Source organism: Chrysemys picta, chromosome 21 (genome assembly GCF_011386835.1).
Source record: "Chrysemys picta bellii isolate R12L10 chromosome 21, ASM1138683v2, whole genome shotgun sequence".
NCBI classification, from domain to species: domain Eukaryota; kingdom Metazoa; phylum Chordata; order Testudines; family Emydidae; genus Chrysemys; species Chrysemys picta.
The window spans coordinates 2,009,539-2,032,596 of record NC_088811.1 but is presented as its reverse complement, the minus strand read 5'-3'; the positions used below and the strand labels follow the sequence as shown (position 1 = coordinate 2,032,596).

General features: G+C 46.6%; 1 protein-coding gene across 8 annotated transcripts in view; it reads right to left on the bottom strand.

Annotated features, from left to right (window-relative positions):
• The window catches only part of CHD5 (chromodomain helicase DNA binding protein 5), an 86,774-nt gene that overhangs the window by 44,284 nt on the left and 19,432 nt on the right, over positions 1 to 23,058 (bottom strand). For 7 of the 8 annotated variants that reach the window (XR_010594209.1, XR_010594208.1, XM_065574873.1 and 4 more), the window contains exons 3-8: positions 9,598 to 9,777; positions 8,184 to 8,302; positions 7,007 to 7,245; positions 5,146 to 5,270; positions 2,415 to 2,538; positions 290 to 456 (exon numbers count right to left, since the gene is read on the bottom strand). Coding sequence is in view for 6 of the 8 variants with exons in the window: in XM_065574873.1 (XP_065430945.1) it covers positions 290 to 456; positions 2,415 to 2,538; positions 5,146 to 5,270; positions 7,007 to 7,245; positions 8,184 to 8,302; positions 9,598 to 9,777 (954 nt within the window). In the remaining 2 variants the exon portion in view is untranslated. The remainder of the gene's footprint in view (positions 1 to 289; positions 457 to 2,414; positions 2,539 to 5,145; positions 5,271 to 7,006; positions 7,246 to 8,183; positions 8,303 to 9,597; positions 9,778 to 23,058) is intronic. The other variant, XM_065574874.1, reaches the window with a different exon arrangement.

The window sequence follows — 23,058 nt, the reverse complement described above, 5'->3', positions numbered from 1 at the left end:
AACACTGCAGCTCAGTTTGGCTACAGACAAGTCCTGCCGCTCTGGCCCCGGACCTGGTTTCAGAGCCAATGATCACACAGCACCAACTAAAAAACAAAGGCTCCTTTTGGGCAGGGTGCCGCTGTGATGTAGGTAATTCCATGTGCCGCGAGGGGTGGGACATACAAAACTCTGAGCGCTACTCTCTGCAGAAGAGCCACCCTCATTTCGTTAGTGCTCCCGACTATGTCCCAAGCTGATTTTCAGCAGCAAAGTTACCCAGTTTCAAACCAACCCCGCAGTGACTCACACAGTGAGGGCAGCTCCACTTGCCCTCCGGCGCTTTCTCCAGCTCAGGATCTAGGCAGACGAGGTGATAGGCGCGAGGACAAGTGTCGCACAGGATAATCTCCCCTCCCTGCTGGCAGACTTCGCAGTAATCCTGGTGGTCGGTCTCATATCCATCCCCTTCGTCAACTAGAACAAGGGACACACTGGACAGTCAGAGAAGCAGCAGCCATCACATGCTTTCCCAGGAGGAAACGAGACAATTTCTCTTGTAAAAGGATTAATTATATTTAAGGAAACAAAGAGAATATTCCACCTTAGTCCCCATCTATTACATTCCCCTACCTCTCTGTCCCTCAGCATCAGTTTATCTGGGTCTTTGCACACAGCATCCTCTCACCTCTGTCTCTCTTTCTCTCTCCACACTGTATCCTCCTTTGGTTCCTTCAGGCTCTCAATGGAGAATGCCAGAACCTGGAGAGGTTGCAAGGGAGGCCAGTCAGAGAAACCTCCGCAGATACCATCACCATCAACTGCAAATGTACCATGCAACAATAACACAGCCGAGAAGGACTCTTCCTCTTTGGACTACTCTGGTCTCCCTGTGTGCGTGCTAGACTCAGAGGCAGGAGCTCCTCCAACCGGGTACAGCAGGGGACAAGGAAGGGCAGGATGGCTCTATGGTTAAGGCACTGGACTAGGACTCAGTAGACCTGGCTTCAAGTCCCAGTTCTGCCACAGCCTCCCTGAGTGACCTGGAACAAGTCACTGAAAACGCTCTGTGCACAACTGCTCGTCTGTAAACTAGGGAAGATAATGAGCCTCCCTTTGTCAGTCTGATCTACTAAGACTATACGCTCCTTGGGGCAGAGTCTGCCTCTCACTAGGTATTTGTACAGCACCTCGCACAACGGGGTCTCCGTGCACTGCTGCAGCGTGAACAACAAACAAAAAGACTAAACAGATTCCGTCTTCGTGGAAGGGACTGATTCGCAGCCAGTCCCAGTCTTCGTGAGCTCAGCGCTCACCGGTGTAAGATGTCAAACCCAGAGAATCAGGACTACGCATGGCCGGGGTGAGACAGTCTCATTTCCTATCCCAGCAGAAGCTTCCAGCCCCACATCCAGAAGCTTCCCTTTGATTGGCTGGAAGTATAACCTGAGGGTGCAGATAAGAAGCTACAGGATATTTGGAATTTCTGGATCTGAAATATCTCGTGCTGAGCAAGGCCGGAAGATAAAAGGAAAAGGATCTTTTCTGTCGCACTACAAGAGTGAATGACTGCCCAGGCTGAGAGCACAGCCAGGCCGGTGCTGCCTGGAGCAGATGGCTGTGCTGAGCCAGCCACAGCTGAGGAGGAGCCAAGCTGCTGCAGTTAATGGAAGACCGGGAGGGTGGGGGGAAACCAGCCGTACACGTCGCTCCTGGAGTCCTTCGGGGGCGGAGAGAGAAGCTGCCGAGCCGGTGCCCGTGGAACACTTCCGGGCAGTTCAGTCCAAAGGGACCTTTATGGATTTTTTCAGTAGCAATGAAGCAGAGAAAGTGTCGCTAAAAAAAAATCAATGGTATCCAAAAACCGATAGATACGTCTGATCCAATACCCTGCTGCGTGCCTTGTCCTGCGGCTTGCATGCATTTCTATCCCAGGGCATGTCCGTGAGGCTGAATGAAGCATGCGCCCTGCGAATTACTCTGGCATTTAACACAGGCAAAAAAAACCCTAATCTCGTTCACATCTTCATGCTCCCCTATGGCCCGCATGTCAGCTAGACACCTTGGCCTACGTGGCTGGCCACACTGTAAGGCTAAATTTACTGGTGGCGTGTTCCCGGAAATACCGTTTCCATGGAAGGGGAACAATGCCAGGCCAGCAGACAGGGCTCTCCCTCCAAAGCAGGCTGTGCTGGGGCTGCGCGGCAGTGCTGAAAGCACGGGAGCTGCTCACAGCCCTGGCGAGACACAAGCCAGCAGTGGCGTTTCGCGTTGGGTGTGAATGAAGGCGCCCCTCGCCCCCACACACCCCCACACGGAGCCAGGGTCAGACGCTGCAGTGAAAGCTCCCACACAGGGCTCCAGGGACCAGAGAAGCACACATCAAAGTGGGAAATCCAAACAGAACAGGAGCGGAGTACAAAGAAATGGCCTACTCCTCTTTTTCTTTCTCCTCCTCTTCCCTCTCTTTCCCAAGCCCGCCGAGCATTCGGAGCGCACCGAAGAGCTGTTGATGCTGGCGCTGTCAAAGTCCGACTCCTCCCGCTCCTCCTCTTCACTCTGCAAGGGAAATCAAACCACACAGAGGCAAAGCGTTGGCCTCTCGTCCCCCACTGCCAGAGGGCCAGTCCTCGCAGCAGGAGGAACACAGCACCGAGGAGCTGGGCGAATGCACAGGGAGAACACAGCCCACGGAGTGAGCTCCTCGGGGCTGAGCCCATCGAAAGCAAGCGGCAAAACTTGCAGGCTCATTGAGTAGTTAGGGACAGGCCCCATGCAGGCTTATACGGCTCCTGGTGCCACGGTGCAGAGGTTATGAGAGTGTGTCACAAAGTAAATTTTATGTGTTACACCAATCTCTCGGACTCAGTGTCGAGCCACTGGTTTCTGCAGGACAATGCTCCCTCCCCTTCAGCTCTGCAGGGAGGCTGCCAGGCCTGTGCACTGGCACCTCCAGCAGCTGTTGAAGGGAGCAGACAGGTTAAGATCCCAAATCACTGACAGACTCTGAGTGCAGATTTAAAGGGTGCAAATCAAGCCATTTAAATCAGGCGACAGTCCAATTTCTTCTCCACTTACCTGACAAGAGACGGAGGCTGGGCTCCCCGGCTGTCTCTGACAACACCTTCACAAATGCACAGAGTGCACTGCACAACCAGCCAGGGGTCATTCTGGGACGGCTCAGTGTCCCCTGAACACCGGGGATTGGCCAGAGGCAGGACACTGGACCAGAAGGCCCAATGGTCTGATCGAACACCTCAGCCACTAGGACTACTCCCTGCACCCCTCACTGGAGTCAATGGCACGGCTTGGGTGAGTCGGGATTACAGCACAGGCAACTAGACAGCTTTAGTCTTGCAGGAGAAATGCAGCATCCTGACCCAGGGCCTGGCAGGTAAAGAGCTGTTGGCTCGTGCCCTTGAAAAGTAGCTCCATGAGATACTGTATTTGAGCACAGTTCAGATTTTGCCTGGATCACAAAACCGGACTGATCCAGCCAACAGGAGCTTTGCGTATCAGACACAACGAGGGCTCAGAATTCCAGGCCTCAACCAGAATAGCCCCTGCCAGGAAAAGCACTAAACAAGCATGTGTGTCTGTTAAAGTGAGGGGGAGCAGGGCTGGGGGAAACAAAGCTACCACATCCTCTGCTAAAAGTGGGGAGCTCTCCTCCTCTCCCTTGCTTGGGTGGCTGCACTACCTCTCCAGGTCCGAGACGGTGAGGGCACACACACACCCTCCACCCCCCCATTGCTTCAGTCTGCTGTAACCCCGGCATGCGCACGCGCACACAAAAAGTCACACACTCACTACTTAGTTGATTTTTTTTTTTTTGAAAATAGTTACTTGAGCTAAAACTTACCCTGTGACATCACACCTAAAATTAACATGTCTAAATTCTCATTCTGGACCCTAAACCCATCTCCCCGAAGCTTTGATTCACACACCCCCTGTACTTAGTCCTCTAACTAACCGTGGGAGCAACTCGGAGCTTTTAGCATCACTTGAAAATGTGAATGCACAAATCCAGGGCCCACTTTTGAAAATTTGCCACATATTCAATACGTATGTTTGAAAACTACTGCAGTGGACTGGTTCAAAAATGCTTCTTTCACTTGAATCTCTGTTGCACAAAAGTAATTTACAAACTGATTATATTACGTGCAATGGATCCAGAGGGTTAGTGAACTCCAATAAGGCTGAAGTTATGGGATTCTGATCAATATTATCAAGACCTACAGGAGTTCTGTCCTTATTTAACAGTTATTTAAAAGATTTATTCGTTAAAATACTCTGCATACATTTGATATTCATACACTGCCAAGTGCACAGTATGCAAACTGTATTACAGATTATTTTGTCCCTCCATTTATTCCTATGGTCGTCTACTCCAGGAACTGTGCTGGAAAAACACAGGCTAGATATGGTAATAGAATTAAAACATTTGCTAATTCTATCTGACATGCATTCAGTACAAGGGCAGGCCCTAAAGAGTTTATTTGCAAATGAAATCTGAAATTACGTTATCACTGAACTCACCACAGCAAAGTATTAAAACTGATTCTATGATTTTAGTGGAAGAAATTCCCAAACATGCCATCTCTAGGAACGTGAGCCTGGATGCAGTTCTCTTCCAAAGAATACCCACTGAGCAAAGATTGGTTTCTAACAAAGAAACGCAAATGAGATTTTAAGATTTCCTTACCCAGGCCCAAGTGCAGAGGGACTGCCAGCATTTCCCCGGCGCTCTCAGTGGGTGAAATGCATGCCAGTGCAGAGGGCCAATGCCCTGTGTAAATTCCACTCCAGCCCTTGATGCTGCTCAGACTGTGTGCTAGCCCCTCCCTGCACAGGAGTGAATTTCCCCCTGTGCGAAATGGGCTGATGGTCACAGCCCAGCTCTGTGGGACAAGTAGCCACATCCAATACCCATCAGTGCAACTGGCACTAATTGTCTCCCTTCCTGGCAGCGAGAGGCCAAAACTGAATGAGCTACAGAACTGAACACCCTTCTCCTATCTGCGAATGGGGCTTCAGGCAGGAGAAGCTTGCCCGGCCACTACCCAAAATGTTGGGGGAAAACAGAGGACTCCAATCCCCAGGGCTGCCCGCCCAGCACCTTCCACCAGCACCAACATTCCCCGTTCAGAGACAGAGAGTGCTTACTGAGGAGCCTTTTTTCCTTTTGTTGGCGATTCCTCCAAACCGGAATTTCAGGCCCGCCATCTTTTTCCCCTTCCCCTTTTTCTTCCCATCTTTGGAGCCCTTGATTTTCTTCCGCACTCCCGGACCTAAATGAACAAAAAGATTTTCTTGACGTTCTAATGATGGACACCTTGATTTCTACATTCTCCCCAAATCCCATCGCTCACAATTTACCTTCGTTCAAGGATCTTCTGAGTGTTTGCATTGCCTGTGTAACATTCTAGCTTATCACATCATGTTCCCCCACGCACACTGAATCCACACAGAGGATAAGTGCCTAATACTGCTACCCGTTAACAGAGCGACTCCTTTAGTTAAAGAGGCAAAGGCCTGTGCTTTGGTGCTGAAGGTCCCACGTTCAAGGCTCTACATTTTTACAGTTTCCTTCCTGTTTGAAAATGATGCTTCACACACATTCCTCACTGAACTTTTATAAATGCAAGAGCAGAGCAATGAAAGCAGCATGTCTCCTTCCCTGAAAGTGCTTCTTTCCCCTGGATTCCTGGCTCTCTGTGGCTCCGCAGTGGGAACCCTAAGCAAATACTAAGGGATGGCCAACTGCTTCACTTAGAAACCAGGGTTCATATTTAACTGCTTTGCATTTGGGGGAAGAGTGCAGCCTGCCCCCCAGGGGCCAGGAAAAGGACTGCAGCTCAGATACTGCAGAGATGGGTGCAAATAACTAACCTCTGGGGGTGTGGCCAGGGAGATAGACGACAGCTTCCTCCCACAAGATCAACCAAGTGGACTGAGAGATGCTGCACTAAAACTATGGGAAAGGAAAACTGTTGCAACCAGCACCAAGCCTCTTGGGCTGCTCCTTTCAAAGCTCTCGAAGCATTGGGAATTGACTGCTGCATAACTGGAACAGAAACTTCATGAAGAAAAACACTGTGGGAACAAAGGGAGATTCCTCTCCCTCCTCCCTTTCCCCATTTTTTCTTCCAATGACTCAGGAAGCCCTTTCTGAACGCTGAGGGAAGCCTCCCGTCTCCGCCGTCAGGAGCAGGAAAATGTTAATAGTAACAAACTCATTTCAATAAAAATGAGATCAATTCCATAGGAGCTGCTGTAGATTAACATGGTCAGCCCTGTGCTTGCAAATGGGGTTTGAAGGCAGTGTCCTTCCATCTGCCTTCTAGGAAATCAAATACCTTATACGTTATTTTTGTAATCTTTTCTATTGTGGTCTCTTGACTGTTCTTGAACGTCCTAGGTCAGTCCAGATGGAATGCACCGGCCGGACTGCTGAATATTACAGAGGCATACAGACAGAACACATCTGCTCTGCCAATGTCCTGCCCTGCATCCTACCACCCCTACTATTCCATTTGAGTTTCCCCCAGCAGATTTTCCAATGCCCCTCAGTCCTGATCTTACTGGCCTGCAAATTCACACCAGCTTGAAAAATGCACTTTCCAGGAGGTTGCGAGATTTCACTAGCAAATATTTATAACGCTCTTTGAGATCCTTTGTGACACAGGTATCACATTAAGAAATATTATGATTATTGCTTTATTTAAAATAGGATACAAATTTATTATACAATTTTCCATGGTCCTGCTAACATGATCGGTCATGATATAAGGAATCACAGTTCATCTGTGGCATTTATTGTAGAAAACAAATACAAACTACAGACACACAAGTTTCCCCACAGCTCAATTTCCAGCTTTGTCTCCCTTGCTTACCAGGCTTCACACCCTGTCTGGTAGCACACGGGCACATCTAGTGGCTAAATAATATATTGCAAGTATCATTTATCATTGCAAGATCTACCCAAGCTGTCCGGTTAGCCATTCATTCCTGCCTGGCCCGTTACCTTTGCCCTCCTTGGTTTTCGCTTTCCTGATGGCCATGGGCAGAGCAGACTGCTGAGGGCTGGCAGAAAGCTGGGGTGCAATGGTGACTGTTTCCACGGCTGCAGCCACTGCAGCCGCTGCCGCCGCAGCCGAGCTGCCTTTGAACGGGTTGTTGGCACTGAACTCTCGCCATTTGGCACCAAGCACCGTCATCATCTTGGACATGGGGATTTTGGGGTTCTTCTTGGCAATGAGAGGCCTGCAGGGCGGGGCGGGAAAAACCACCAGTCAATAGGGCTCCTCTGCTATCTGATTGTTTTAACTCATCATGCGCTAGGGAAAAGCGTAACATGAATTAGTGGCCAATGCATGACACCGATTGTGAAGAGTCACTGGCAACAGATGCACTGGAAATGGTAGAAACCAAAACTGCCCTAGCAAGGAAAGAGAGGGGAATGTTCAAATATTCAATGACTTTTTTTTCCACCAAAAAATCTTTGATCGTTTTCAGCCAGTTTAAAGAGCAGCCGGAGGCCGGGGGGGGAGGGGAGGGGAGGATATTCGCAATTTTCAACAACAAAAAATTGGGCAAATTTTTTTGTGAAAATATTTCTGCCTTTTCCAACCAGTCCTGCAATGAAACCCCTTGGAAAACTGTGTCCTGAAGAACAACTCTCGGATACATGTGGTGAAGCACCAAGGTATAGATGATTCATTACTACTTGTACAGCACCGTGATAGGACATTGCAACTGTTCTCTGCTGCATCTAACCTCGCCCTCAAAGCAAACAGTGACCTCCTAGAGTCCAGCTGGCTATGGGCGAGAGCAGAATAGGGTGACCAGATGTCCCGATTTTACAGGGACAGTCCCGATTTTTGTGTCTTTTTCTTATATAGGCTCCTATTACCCTCCCACCCCCGTCCAGATTTTTCACATTTGCTGTCTGGTCATCCTAGAGCAGAACTCCACTTGGGATACATCCGGAGTCTCTGCAGAGATTGTAGCCCAGATCCTGCACGTGAGGAGGAGCTGATTGTGCAGTCTGGCAGAATGTCAGTAAACTGCACATGATTGGTTTTCTGTTGGTGAGGAATTAGGATTCTAATGCCCTGGCTTTATCAACTCGATTGGGTAGTAATCAAGTACAAAACAGATCCCCATCCATACGCACAATGCTCCACTGCTCAGCCTCTTACCTGAGAAACTGACTGAAAGCCTTGTAATTAGTCAGAGTATGGTAATCTTCTTCTGAGAACATATAATCCACATCGTCCAGGCCCCATTCCTCCATTAGCTGCGCTGAGCTCTTGGGCTCCTATGGATTTACAAAGGGATACATTTAATGCAAATAACTGAGGTGCTACGAACGAGCAGTGCGCAGCCACGCCTCTTATATACTGCTACTCCTAGACACCCACAACATGGGGATTTGTTTCTGTAGGTTAAAAGACGGAGCGTGCACAAGTGCTTAGTAAACGAATACACTACCTAGCTTGAAAACAATACAGGGCCTTCCAAATGCTGCCCTAACCCCACCACAGTGTGACGTCTCCACAGCTTTAGTGTCACCACAAAACGTAATTTGTGGGCACATCAAATGCATAAATGGGAACTGCGGCAAAATCCATTTGCTAGTAGCTGTGACAGCCCAAGGCCCCAGTCCACTCCAGTGACTCACTGGGTGCTGCTGCTTTTCCGCACCTGGGGGAGGGATGACCCCGGTGTTAGTGGATTTTTTTGAAAAGCAAAGGCTGTTTTAACATCAGTGTCCGAGGAGCCAGAGAGTTGTCTCTCATCTGCTTTTCCACAGAACCAGATACACAAATGAAACACAACTCTCAATGGCACTACTGGTGACTGTGCAACAGAGACCTCCAAAGAGCAGCTAAGAGCCAAACTAACAGAGGGACAAGGGGCTGGAGCTGGTTGAAGAATCATTTCCCACCAGAATACCCAGTGCCATCGATGCTGACACGCTTCCCGAACTCAGATCCATTTTGCTGGAATTCTGGTTTGGAAATAACGGGGAAAGTTCTGGCAATATGGAAATGTTCCATTTCAACGTTGTCACAACAAAACCCTTCAGGCTTTCCACTGTGAAATGTTTTTATTTTGTAATAGAATGCAGCATTTTTAAAAGTCAAAACTGAAACAAAATGTTTCAATCAACCCAAAACAAACAAAAAAAAGTCAGAATTTTTCTTTGGATAATTTCAAATTTTTAGGTTTTGCTCCAGTTTGGAACGAAGCCAAATTTCCAAATCCTTCATGAAACAGAATTTCCTCCTCCACACAGCTCTCCCAAGCACCAATCCTGCCAGGTGCCGAGTGCCCTCGGCTCCTCTGGGAGCATGTGGGAGCGGGAGCACTCCATTCCCTGCAGGATCAGACCCCCAGGTAAGGATATGGGCAGAGACTGAAATGAAACTCCTCCTGAGGAAGGGCAGGATAGAGTAAAAAACAGCCCCCTTGGCCTTTTCCCACAACCTGTGCTGCCACAGCCCATTCTCGCATTCAGAGAGAGTAACAGGGAGGTGCCCTAAGGTTCCCATTCTCAGAAACAACCCGACTAATGGGGTGCTAGCTCCTGGACAGTCTAATTGTAGGTACCTTTAAACCTCCTTCCTCGTTATCATCCTCCTCTTCATCTTTCTTCTTCCGCTTGGCTTTTTTCTCTTTCTTTTCTTTGAGCTTCTTCTTCTTCTTTTTGTTGGGCGAATAGTCACTTCCTTCGCTCTCAGATTTCTCCTCCAGTTCCTCTTCGTTTTCAGATATTTCATCATTGCTCCCCTAAAAGAGGAAGAGACAGTGAAGGAAGGGCCAGGATCTCCCCTCCCCAGCTTCCCTGCACAAACCCTTCTGGTCATTTGCCAGATTCAGTCACTCCCATTTGTTACTTTCACATTTTAAAACACTCCAGCCACAGTACATGTGGATAGCAACACCCTAGCAGAAGCCAAGGAAACGCACTCCCACTTGGCCTAATCTGGGCTGTAAGAAGGGTCTGACTGTAGGAGACACAAGCAGGAACATTGTTTTCCATTCATAATTTTGTTGCAAGGGAAGGACAGTCCTCTGGTTAAGGCACTGGACTGGGACTCAGCAGATCTGCTATATAATGATGCAGACAGAAGACCAGTTGCAGAGTAGGGGGTTGTATAGTTTATTGCACTGAATGCAGCATGTAGGATGACAGGCCTTGTGGGCAGGTAACATATATGCACATTCAGTGCAAGCAGCGTATGACCCTCCCGGACTGAGTATGGGCTCTTGAGACCAGAGTGGCTGAACTGGAGGAGCTAAGGAAGCACAGACTTTCCAGGACAGTTGAGCGGTCCCGCCCCAGGCTGCCAGCCTCTGGACAGTTGAGGAAGATGAAAGACTTGGGGAAGGAGCACATCAGCGATCCCATGGTTGGGACTCTCCTTCCAGATGATGTCATGGGATCCTCTCATACGGAGGATACCCCTCCAGACAGGGAATAGTCATAGGGGATTCAGTTATTAGAAATATAGATAGTTGGGTTTGTGATGACCGGGAGAACCGCATGGTGAATTGCCCGGTGTGAAAGCTGCGGACCTCTCGAGACATCTAAACAGACTTAAATGCAGGGTTGGGGAGCAGCCAGTGGTCCTGGTACATGTAGGAACCAGTGGCACAACGAAAGGTAGCAGAGAGGTCCTTGAGGCTAAATTTAGGCTGCTAGGTAAGAGATTGAAGTCCAGGACCTCCATGGTAGCATTCTCTGAAATGCTTCCAGTTCCAGACCGGGTTCCAAGTAGATCGGTAGAACTGCAGGGTCTCAATGTGTGGAGGAGACAATGGTGTTTGAAGGAGGGAGTTAGGTTTATAGGAACTAGGCAGCCTTTTGGGAAAGGAGGAGACTATACAGGAAGGATGGGCTCCACCTAAACCAAAATGGAACCAGGCTGCTGGCATGTAAAATTAAAAGGGTCGTACAGGAGTTTTTAAACTAAGGGCTGGGGGAAAGCCGACAGGTCAGACAGACACATCCCATAGGGAAGGATTTATTAAAGGGGATACTCTATATCCTATTAAAGAGGAGAGGATAGAAGTTGATAAAGTACAGGTAGGAACTAAAGAGAAACAGTCAAATGAACAAGAGTCCCCATTCAATTACATCAGACAACTAAGGCAGACAGAAGGCAGACAACTAAGTATTGACAAGTTTTATAAGTGCTTGTACACAAATGCTAGAAGTCTAAATACTAAGATGGGTGAACTTGAGCGCCGTGTAAATGAGGATATTGATATCATAGGCATCACAGAAGCTTGGTGGAACGGTGATAACCAATGAGACAGGGTAATACCAGGATACAAGATATATCAGAATGACGAAATAGGTCAGGTTGGTGGGGGGAGTGGCACTCCATGTGCAAGTAAGCATGGAGTCAAATGTAGTAAAAATCTTAAATGAATCAAACAGCACCACAGAAACTCTATGGACAGAAATTCCATGCTTGTATAATAAGAGTATAGCAGTAGAAATATACTACTGACCACCTGTCCAGGATGGTGATTGTGAAATGCACAGGGAGATTTGAGAGGCTACAAAAACAGAGAAGCCAATAACAATGGGGCATTTCAACTATCCCCATATTGACTGGAAACATGTCACCTCATTATGCAATCCAGAGAGAAAATTTCTAGACACTATTAATGACAGCTTCTTGGAGCAGTTAGTCCTGGACCGCAGAAGGGGAGAGGCAATTCGGTATTTAGTCTCAGTGGTGCATAGGATCTAGTCCAAGAGGTAGATATAGCTGAACCGCTCAGAAATAGTGACCATAATGTCATTAAATTTAACATCCTTCTAGGGAGGAAATTACCTAAGAAACCCATCACACTAGCATTTAACTTCAAAAAGGCGAACCACACAAAAATGAGAAGGCTAGTTAAATGGAAACTAAAAGGAATAGTCCAGAGAGTGAAAAGCCTGCAAACTGCATGGAAACTGTTTTAAAACACCATAAAAGGGGCTCAAACTAAATGTATACCCCAAATTCAAAAAAACCGCAAGAGAGCCAAAAAATGCCACCATGGCTAAAGAACATAGTAAAAGATGCAGTTAGAGTCAAAAAGACATCCTTTAAAAATTGGAAGTCAAATCCTACGGAGGAAAACACAAAGGAGCATAAACTCTGGCAAGTCAAGTGTAGAAGAATAATTAGGCAGGCCAAAAACAAATTTGAAGAACAACAAAAGACACAAAAACTAACAGCAAAAAAAATATTTAAGTGCATCAGAAGCAGGAAGACAGTCAAAAAGCCACTGGATGATTGAGGTACTAAAGGAGCACTCAAGGAAGACAAGGCTATTGCAGAGAAACTAAATGAATTCTTTGCCTCAGTCTTCACTGCAGAGGATGCGAGGTGTGGTGGTTCCCACACCTGAGCCATTCTTTTTAGATGGCAAATCTGAGGATCTGTCCCACACTGAAGTGAGTGGAACAAACTGAGAAACTAAATAGTAACAAGTCACCAGGACCAAATGCGATTCACCCAAGAGTACTAGTTCAACTCAAATATGAAACTGCAAGATTACTAACTGTGGTAGGTAACTTATCACATGGAGGCTGTCGGATGACCAGCAGATAGCTAATGTTGATTGTTGAAAAAAGGCTCCAGAGGCGATCCTGACAATTACAGGGTGAAAAGTTTCAGAGTAGCAGCCGTGTTAGTCTGTATCCGCAAAAAGAAGAACAGGAGGACTTGTGGCACCTTATAAATTTGTTAGTCTCTAAGGTGCCACAATTACAGGGTGGTAAGCCTAACTTCGGTACCAAGGAAATTGGTTGAAACTACAGTAAAGAACAGAATTATCAGACACATAAATGAACATGATCTGTTGGGGAAAAGCCAACCCTGCTTTTGTAATGGGAATTCCAGGCCTACCAATGTATTTGAATTCTTTGAGGGCATCAACAAGCATGTGGACAAGGGTGATGCAGTGGATATAGTGTTCTTGGACTTTCAGAAAGCCTCTGACAAAGTCCCTCACCAAAGGCTCTAAAGCAAAGTAAGCTGTCATGGGTAATCAGTAACTGGTTAAAAGACAGGAAACAACGGGTAGGAATAAAGAGTCAATTTTCATAGTGGAGAGAGGTAAATAGCAGAGTTCCACAAGGAACTTGTACTGGGACAAGTGTGGTTCAACATATTCATAAATGAGCTGGAAAAAGGGGTAAACAGTGAAGTGGCAAAATTTGCAGATGATACAAAATTACTCAAGATATTTAAGACCAAGCTGACTGCAAAGAGTTACAAACAGATCTCACTGAACTGGGTGACTGGGCAAGAAAATGGCAGACAAAATTCAATGTTGATAAATGGAAAGTAATGCACATTGGAAAATGTAATCCCAAAATAGTGAGGTCTAAATTAGCTGTTACCTCTCAAGAAAGAGATCTTGGAGTCGTGGATAGTTCTCTGAAAACATCTGTTCAATGTGCAACGGCAGACAAAAAAGCTAACAGAATGCTAGGAACCATTAGGAAAGGGATAGATGATAAGCCAGAAAATATCATAATGCCATTCTATAAACCTATGATATGCCCACCCGTGAATACTGCATGCAGTTCTGTTCACCCCCATCTCCAAAAAGATACATTAGAATTGGAAAAAGTACAGAGAAGGGCAACAAAAATGATTAGGTGGATGGAACAGCTTCCATATGAGGAGAGATTAAAATGACATCTTAGATAAGAGACAACTAAGGGGGGATACGATAGAGGTCTATAAAATCATGGCTGGTGTGGAGAAAGTGAATAAGGAAGTGTTAGTTACCCCTTCGCATATAACCAGGGTCATCCAATGAAATTAATAGGTAGGTTTAAAACAAACATTTGGAAGTACTTCTTTAGTTAATCTGTGGAACTCATTGCCAGGGGATGTTGTGAAGACCAAAAGTATAACTGGGTTCAAAAAAGAATTAGATAAATTCAGGGAGGACAGGTCCATCAATGGCTATTAGCCAAGATGGTCAGGGATGCAACTCCAAGCTCTGGGGGTCCCTAAACCTCTGACTGCTGAAAGCTGGGACTGGACAACAGGAGATAGATCACTCAATAAATTGCCCCATTCTGTTCATTCCTTCTGAAGCATCTAGCACCGGCCACTGTTGAAAGACAGGATACTGGGCTAGAAAGACCACTGGTTCACCCAGCATGGCCATTCTTATGTTCTGATATCCAGTCCCAGTTCTGCCACAGACTTCCTGGGTGACCTTGTGTCTCAGTATCCCATCTGTAAAATGGAGACAAGAATACTTACCTACATCACAGACATGCTGGGAGTATAAATGCACCAACATGTGCTAAATGCTCAGAAACTACAATGGTGAGCAGCATAGAATACTCCTGGGGGCATTCTGTGCCAAAATTTTAAAAATTCTGCACACAATATTTAAAATCCTGCAAATTTTATTTGTCAGGATAACACTACATAATCACACCAGTTTTAATTATTTTGGTAATTTATTTCAAAATACCTGTCAGCAAGTATGTTCGTAACAATACAGATACATAAAAATTCCCCCAGGAGTAGAGAGTTAAAGAAATCCCTATGATAACCCAGTTCCTGTTTCTCTGCCCCCTTTCCCCCCTCCCTGAGCCCAGCCGGGGAGCCAGAAACAAACAACCTCTCCCCCCTAGAGCCCACCTGCAGGGCCCCTGCAGCCAATACACTCGACCCCCCCCCCCCCGATCTCAGCTGCAGGGCTCCCTCTGCCCCAGATACCGCACCCCCCCAGAACCCAGCTGTGGACCCCCCCTTGACCAGACATCCATCCCTCTCCCCCCATCCCCAAGCCCAGGGATGCAGAGGGAAAAACAGCCTGATGCTCAGTCTGGGGCTTGCACAGAGTTTCCCGCGCGCCGCCCTCGCCTTCCCTCAGGGCATGCTGGGAACTGCAGCTGCCAGGAACCCGCTAGCTCCCTCTCCCTGCCCGCAGCAGTGTCTTCTATGTGCGAGCTGGGCTCTGCTGAGTCCAGTGGCCCCTATTGGCAGCCAGCAGCATTGCAGCCCATTTCTGTGGGGGAAAGTAAATTCTGCACACATACATTAATTTCTGCAAAATTCTGCATTGCGCAGTGGCGCAGAATTCCCCCAGGGGTGATAGAAAAGCCTACATATAAATTAAATGGAAAATAATGCAACACAGATGACATTCATTATGGAAACAGCTGTCTTGTCCAATGTATCTGTAAATCATGCTCTTACTTCACTGTCAATGCTGCACCATGTGTGTCGTGGGGATGTTTGGCCCTAGTCACGTAAAGGGGGTGTTTACTTGGCCTATCCTTTGTGATGAGTATATATGTATTTTCACAAAATCACCCGGGGCTACCGCAAGGTAGCACCCAGGTACTATTCTGATTTGTGATGGTATAAAACAGACAAATAAATAGATAGCAACGGATGCTAAATTAATTTATATATTAAAAAACTGAATGATGTGTTAAAGAAAACAACAGCTCTAACCAGTGACATATGCTATGTCATAGACAGAGACAGCTAACTGCTTTTCTAAAAGATCCTAAAATTTCAAGTTCTGCAACATCTCTGATTGACATCAAACAAGGTAATTTATGGATTTCTGCCTTGTATTTGTTTATGTCTTAGCATAAATAAAATGGCACTCTCATATGGCAACTATGGGAGCTAAGGAAGACAGGATTTCTTTAGTTGTGTTACATCGGTTAGATTATCAAACACTGATTTTGTCAGTTTCTCTTCAGCTCTGTTATTTGCTGCACTGACAGCACCACAGCTCTCCCTCCCCCCAGCCCCGGCCTTCTCGCTGTAAATCAGTTACATTTCACAGTCCAGACACACGCTTTGCACTTTACTCTTCTCTTGACACCACACCAGGCCCCTTCCCAGGTGTATATGATCCAAAGTTCTGCAGTATGGGAGCAGGAAGAAATTATTTCCTTCTATCCATTATCACTGTGGACAATAAGGTTTCCTACAGCCCTGAGTTGCCAACATATCAGTATCTTGACCCGTTCCCGTTTCTGTCATGGAGTCTATGGGGCCTCGCCTGCAGTCCCACCGAACCCAAGGATAGCTCTGCCTGAGTACAACCATCAGGACCCAATACCATGTTGGTGTGCAAATGGTACTGTTCTGCTTTCATGTGTGTTAAGTAAAGAGGAGTCCAAAGAGAGCAGACACATGAAAGAGATGGGCTAGGAAAGACAACAGCAATAGCCAAATGGAGAAAAGGAAAGGCAGGAAGGGCAGCACCCCACTGGCAGCCTGTAGTCAAAGGCCAAATCCCTTGTGCAACATTAGTCCTTCCTTGAAAAAGAGAAGGTTAAAAAGAGAATACAACACCCAAATAATGTCAATCTGATGGTGACCAGCAGGATACGAGAGCACCCCTCCCCTCCAACATTATATTGTAAAATCTTGGCCCTAACCTTTGCTAAGGCAGCAGTGTTGTCAATACTCCTGATTTTATCATGAGTCTCACAATATTTGGTGTTCTCCTTAAAGTCTCAGCTCCTGGAGTCAGGTGACCACATGAGAATCTCAGCTCTCACATATACTGTATATATAAAGTTTCTAGCTTTTATGTTTGCACAGAAAATCTTGAACATGTGATCAGAGTGCAGTCTAAAGAGTCAAAAGCCAAACATCAAATAAAAAGAGCCCCTAACTTTTTTTTTAAGTTTCTTTATTTTTAAGACAGTAAGGCACCTGTACCCCGAAGGGTTGCAGTCTTAAAGGGGAGGATATGTGATAGGGTGTTCACCAACACCAGCCGTGAAGGGGTTGAGGTGGCCCAAAAGAGGCCAATTACCCTTCACACTGTCACCTGAAGGGAGGCCCACGGATTTATAAATGACTAATTGCTGATGAAGACCCACTAGAGGAGAAGCTGGGTAAAATATAAAGCCAGGAAGTTTGCAGCAGAAAGAGGCTGCAGGGACAGAGGCTGCAGTCACTCTATGAGAGAAGAGAGCTGGGAAGGAAGAAATGCAGGGTGAAAATAAGCCCTGGGATCCTAGTCCTGGAAGATGGGTCAAGCCGGAGGAGCTGTGGGGGAAAGAAAGTCTGAGAAGGTGGAGTAGGAAGAAGCGCAGGGAAGCAGCAGCAAAGAGTGGGACTGGGCAGACCATGGCTGCTGGTTATAGGATCCCGGGGCTGGAATCCAGTGTAGAGGGGGGGGCCTGGGTTCCCTTACCAGCCACTGGGAAGTGGCGCAGGATATTGGAGGTGCCACCTGGACAGCTGGTCTAGTGAGACTTTGATACCCCAGAACTGAGGGGACTACATGGTGACCAAGCCGGAGGCTGAGTCGCAAAGAGAGAGCACTGTGAATTGCAGGAAGACACCGCCACCACAACTGAGTGAGCATTGGCGGGGGGTGCCATATGGGAAGAAAACCGCTACTCCATGCCCAACCAGGAGGATGAGCTCTTGCAGTGAGTGGATCTTGTCACAAGCCCCCAGAAGAGCTAGCAGCTGCTGGCTGACCCTTGGCTGGCCAAAGGCCTTGAGGTCCAGAGGTCATCTTCTGCACTCACTAACAGTGCATTTGCATATTTCTTCCTTACCCAGAACCTGCACTTTGATTTTGCTCTGTGTCTGCCATAGGGAGCAGTCACATTAATTGGCAATAATCAACTGAGGGGAGCCAAGCCGTCAGAAGGACTGATTGATCTGAAGTTGCACGCAGGACTAATATTTCCACTGAGGTTTGCTGGCAGGAAGATTGTTTTTAAACGCAACAGACACACACAGCTGTGATCAAAACACACAGTGCAAAGGGAGCCAGTTAGCCAGGGACCATGAGTTCTGTCATGAGCTTCCATGGACCGCCCCTCTCCTGGGGGGAAGCTGTTGCCAATTATTATATTTAGCAATGTAGATTCTTCTTACAAAACATTAGGCTGTGTCCTACATAGCCAGGTCCAGTGTGATGGTAACAAGTCACACCCAGGCAGCACCAGCGTGCGTTTAGCCCTGCTCTTGCTCAACCCTGTCCTGGCCTATTCCCCAGGGTAAAGCGTGCTTCACCCTCCATAACTATTCAATCCTTGGCTACTCAGCTGAGATAGGGGGCAACACTGGCAAAGGCTTTTCATTATATGAACATCAGCCTACGAGGAACTGGTCTGAGACCACCAGATAAACAGCAGGTGGGAAAAGCTCTGGCTCACTCCTGACCCACTCTGGTGGTTTAGACCAGCACCTAGATGTGGAAAGTTCCACAGCCCATGAACCATCCTGTCACCAATAAAACATTTCCTTCTCTCAGAAATCTGATCACCTGATACCCCTCACATTGATTAGAGGAGAGACTCATAATTCAGCAGCATGTCTATTAAAGGAAAGGCCTTTCCTACATTTTGTGGGGTTTAGTACAAGACGAGACATCTTATTTTTCTCTTTAGAACCAGACATTTATACTTTATAACAAAATCTGAGGACGGCTCACAATTATTTGGTCAGGTATTCCTTTGTAGCCAATCACAGACAGCATACAGGTCAATGTTCAGACTCTAAAGTTGCAAGAGCAATGTTGGAGGCATGACCATGGAGAGTCAGTCTGAGGATGTCTCAGCCTAAACAGTGGCAAACAGCTGGGCTTTTGAATAAATCCGTGAGTGAAAAGTTAGGGACCAGAAATTAATGGAGGAAAATGAGGAAGGATGGCTCACAATAACAAGAGCCAGATAAGAACCATAGACAGAGATTACAATTAATTCCCTGTTGGCCTGAGACCTTGCACTAGATTACAAATACCATTGATTCAACCTTGTTTCTACCAATTCACTATTAGACATTTAAATCTTACTGAACAGTCAATGACTGTTTTTTAATGTATCCAAAAAAATTAAAAAATACACACCCTCTGCACACGCCTTTTTGCTTTGGGTTATTTTGCCCTATGTTACATTTTAATTTTCTAACTGCATTGTTGTTTGAAGGACAAATCCGTGCATGTCTGAACATGATGCCAGCCAGCCCGCTGGAACTGTTCACCATCCCCAGTTCAAGTGTGTCTCTGTTCCTCCATATTGGGCATTCTCAGCCAGTCTAGCATTGTGGGCAGATGGATTTTCATATTGTAATACAGAAAATCAAATGTTCTAACACTAGGGAAGCATCCTTGCCCAGCAGCCATTACTGATTTTTGGTCCTTCAAGCTTTTGAAACAAAATTGAGCCTTCCTCTTTACCAGTGTTATAAACAGTTATAATTTAGCACTGAATAATTGGTTGCCATAGTAACTGCTGCAGTACAGGTTGAAATCCCTTCTCTCTCTCTCTGCCTCCCTGTCTGACAAGGACCTTCATCTACATATGTTCAGGTTCAAACTGCAGGCTGGTTATTTTATGTAAATAGATCTTCTCAGCACTTGCTGCATCAATTCTGCCATCGGCTCATGATTGAGTATTACTGGCAAATAGACTCTAAAGAGTTGCAACATAGCTGATACACATTAAGGCATACTACAAATTAATGCATGCAAAAACTAAGATCTAACAATGCTCCTCTTAAAATTTCAGGGTCAAAAAAAGTTGTTGTTTTTTAAATAAAAGCGTTAACAGATTAAATATTTTAAAAAGCCCAGCCAAGTGTAGAAGTCTGCACTCCATTCATGTACTCAGTATCACACATTCACAATTCATTCCGATTGCCTACTTCATTTACAGCGGAATGTACATTTCCCTAGCAGGTATCAATAAAGGCGCTTAGGAGAAGCAGCCTCAACTCTGGATTTCTTTATCATTCATTGTTGCATATATATTTCTGATGCCCATTAGGAATGTGACTCAAAGTCAAGGGCAGTCTTTCCATCGGTTCTACTGGGCTTTCAATCAACCTTTATGCCAGCCAGAATCAAATCAGACTAATGTTGTCCACATGAGGAGTTAATAAAAATTGAATGCAACAGACATTTATCAAATTTTCTCCTTTTCCTTTTTTGCACCAGGTAGTCAATCGGATAACATACGTGCGACACTCTGCAGTTAGTTCCAGGTGCTTCTAAATAGTCTCTAGGCGGGGCACTATTAAAATAAAATAATCAGCTCGGGAGAAAACGTAGATGATTTTTTGCAGAGAAACTACATTTCAAAGGTCTCTGCTCTGCTTAAGGGGGAAAAGATGCGATAGGCTGACGTGAGCTGGGCTTTGTGTTGTGTCTATAAAAAGCAAAGAAAGAACATTACTATGACCACAAAAAAATATGTATTTGCTGGACTGTGACTTCTACCCAAAGTCTGTTGGACAATAAAAGGCAGGTCTGAATCCATGTTCTTTAAATAAACAGACAGTTAGGCTCCAGTCACTTGCAAAAGCATTTTAATGTGCTACCTTGTCTAGACGATCTCCTCTTAGAGAGTGGGGTGGGTGACTGGAAGAGAACAGCATCATTTACACGAAGTCTGGCAATGAAAGGGATAGGGAAATTACTAGCTATACTGTGCTTGCATATTTGATACATGCCGACCTCCCTTTACAATAGGATACTGAAATTCATCTGCACACATTTCACTAGTTTAATCTTCATATGCTTCTTGGAACTCATCTGCATTTCAGATCAGTGAAACCACAGACAACAAGAAGCACCCTGTATGTAAAGCCAACATGTCCCCATGACAAACATGTATTCTACTAGGGCTATTGGAATGTCCTCAGACTAGAGACCATTCCACTGAAAACCCAACGAGGTTGAGATACCTTCTCACCTGCAGCTATGGAACGGAGCACTCAGAAAACACGATTTTGAGTAAAATAAACTCAACATGGAGCTTTCTGCCTCATATCCAAATCCTGGTTCAAATCCAGCTCAAGTCAGAGCAGTCCAAAGTCACTTCTGAGACAAACGTAGCCTATGGGTAACGAGTTGCAGAACTCTACCCAATCTCTAGTTGGTCAGGAAACACATCACAGGAAATACTACAGCAATTCACACAAATTAGCCCCTTGCTGGCAACCTTAGCAAAAAGACCAAGATCAGACTGAGCCACGAATTCCCTGAAAGTGGTCACTCCATGGCAGAGCTAAGACACACTGCTGTGGAGAAAGGCCTTCTCCTTGCTGGGCTAAGTGTTTCCGAGTCTGACACAGTCCAGCACCTTTCACGATCATTAAACCAGTGGTTTCAAGATGAGCAATGAAGGGGTTTCCCTGGGCAAACATCAGATTCCGGAAGCTTGCTCACTTGGGCCCAATCCTGCAGCAGATCGGCACAGACACCTACACCCATGCAGAGTTCAAATAAAATCAGTGGGGTTCAGTATGAGCAAGGGGTTCTGCCCGTATGACTCCAAGTGCAGGACAGTGCCATAAACCAGAACGCTGTTAGGATCCAAGTGGCAGCTTCGTAATTTACTAGCAATCCTGCTTCCAACAAGCTGTAATATACTAATGCAATAGCTGCTAATTTGTTGTTTGCAAATTCCAGCATAATTTATCGAATGGGAACATGCTAACAAGTGTAGAAACAAATCTATTAATGAATATGATCAATACAAAACCAACAACCTGCAGAAGGGGACGAGTCTGACGAGACTGTGCCAAGCCATGTGTGCAGAGCAGCTCACACATCCCTTACTCCAACAGCTCTCTGGCACATTGCTCACAACCAAAACAATTAAAGTCCCTTGATTTGAGATGTCATGGCTCCATCTGAGCCTCTTGTCTCTTATGTAATAGATAGGACCCATTTCCACTCAGACACGAGTGGGTCTTGGCAGCACAGCGCTGGGCTCCAGCATTCCTTACTTTCATTAATAAAATAGGAAACTAGAACCGTGTGACGCTTGTTAGTGATTTTCCGGGTCATCGTATCGACTTTGCAGTGTTACCTTGAATCTGATCTTCAAAGGGTATCAGGAGAAAGTCGCCAGCCAGCCTGGGTCTCAGGTGAAGAAAAATAATCCCATTGCACTGAACAGAATAGCGCTAAACAGGGAACGGCTGTTGGCAAATGGAGACATTCACATGCAAAAGGGACGGCTCAGACTGTCTGCACACCGACAGCTGGCGCTTTAAATATCAACAGCTGGACCTGCGGTTACCTGAGTCACTGATGTAAGGAGAACCACCATTCTGGTGCTTTTACAGTAAACAATTAAGTGGCTGGACCAGAGAGTGCTCCTCAGAGCTGTGTCTGTCCCTGCCCTCCATCGTATGACCCTGCCTGCCTGTCCCTCAGCATGCAGCTTTACCACCCCACTTCCCCCAGTGATCTTTTCCCTGCCCAGATGTCAGCAGTGCGAGAGCTCCCCACGACCATCCCAGGCTCATCCCCTTCTGAGGCTGGGTGATGCTGGGGCGCGATGGCATCTGGAGCCCACCTCCCCCAGGAGGGAAGTTGCCACAATCTGGCTGCCGGTGTGGAAGTCCAGCGCTCACTCAGGGATCCTGATCACCAGCCCAGCCAGGTCAAAGGCGGGAGCAGCTCAGTTTAAACTGAAGGGGAAGCTGAGACAGGCAAAGCTCATTTCACCCTGCACCAGCCAGCCCAGTTTATTGTCTGACGTCCCCTCCCTCTCTCCAGCCCACATTTCCTGTTTTCCATAAGCACTCTCGATGTCTCACGCTGGACGCTGGATGTGCACTGACCATGGCTTAGTGAGCCCGGGCTGCCTGGGTCCTTCTTACCATACAGCTCGGACCAGCCACAGCAACACTCCGAAAGGAAAGTTACTCAGAGATACTTAACTCTTTCCTCACTGGCCTGCCACTGCACCCACGTGCTGCCAGCATCCACAGAAGGTTAAAAGGCAGCTGGGGTATCTGACAGCCTGGTAATTATGTTCAGAGAAACCTGGCACATGCAAGTACAGGGGCACGCCACCCCGGCAGCCCCTGAACATTCAACGCGCCCTCTGCCCCACATGCTATGGCATGACAAGAGCGCAGCTCCCATCCAGGGCCTGGTCTTTCATCTGCGGAGTCTGAGGTCTGGTCTACACTACAAATGTAGGCAACATAAGCCGATCTAATAATGTATGTGTCTACAATACCGAGTCCCTTCCACCAACCTAAGTGGCCTGTAAAGTCGACTTCTGTACTCCACCTC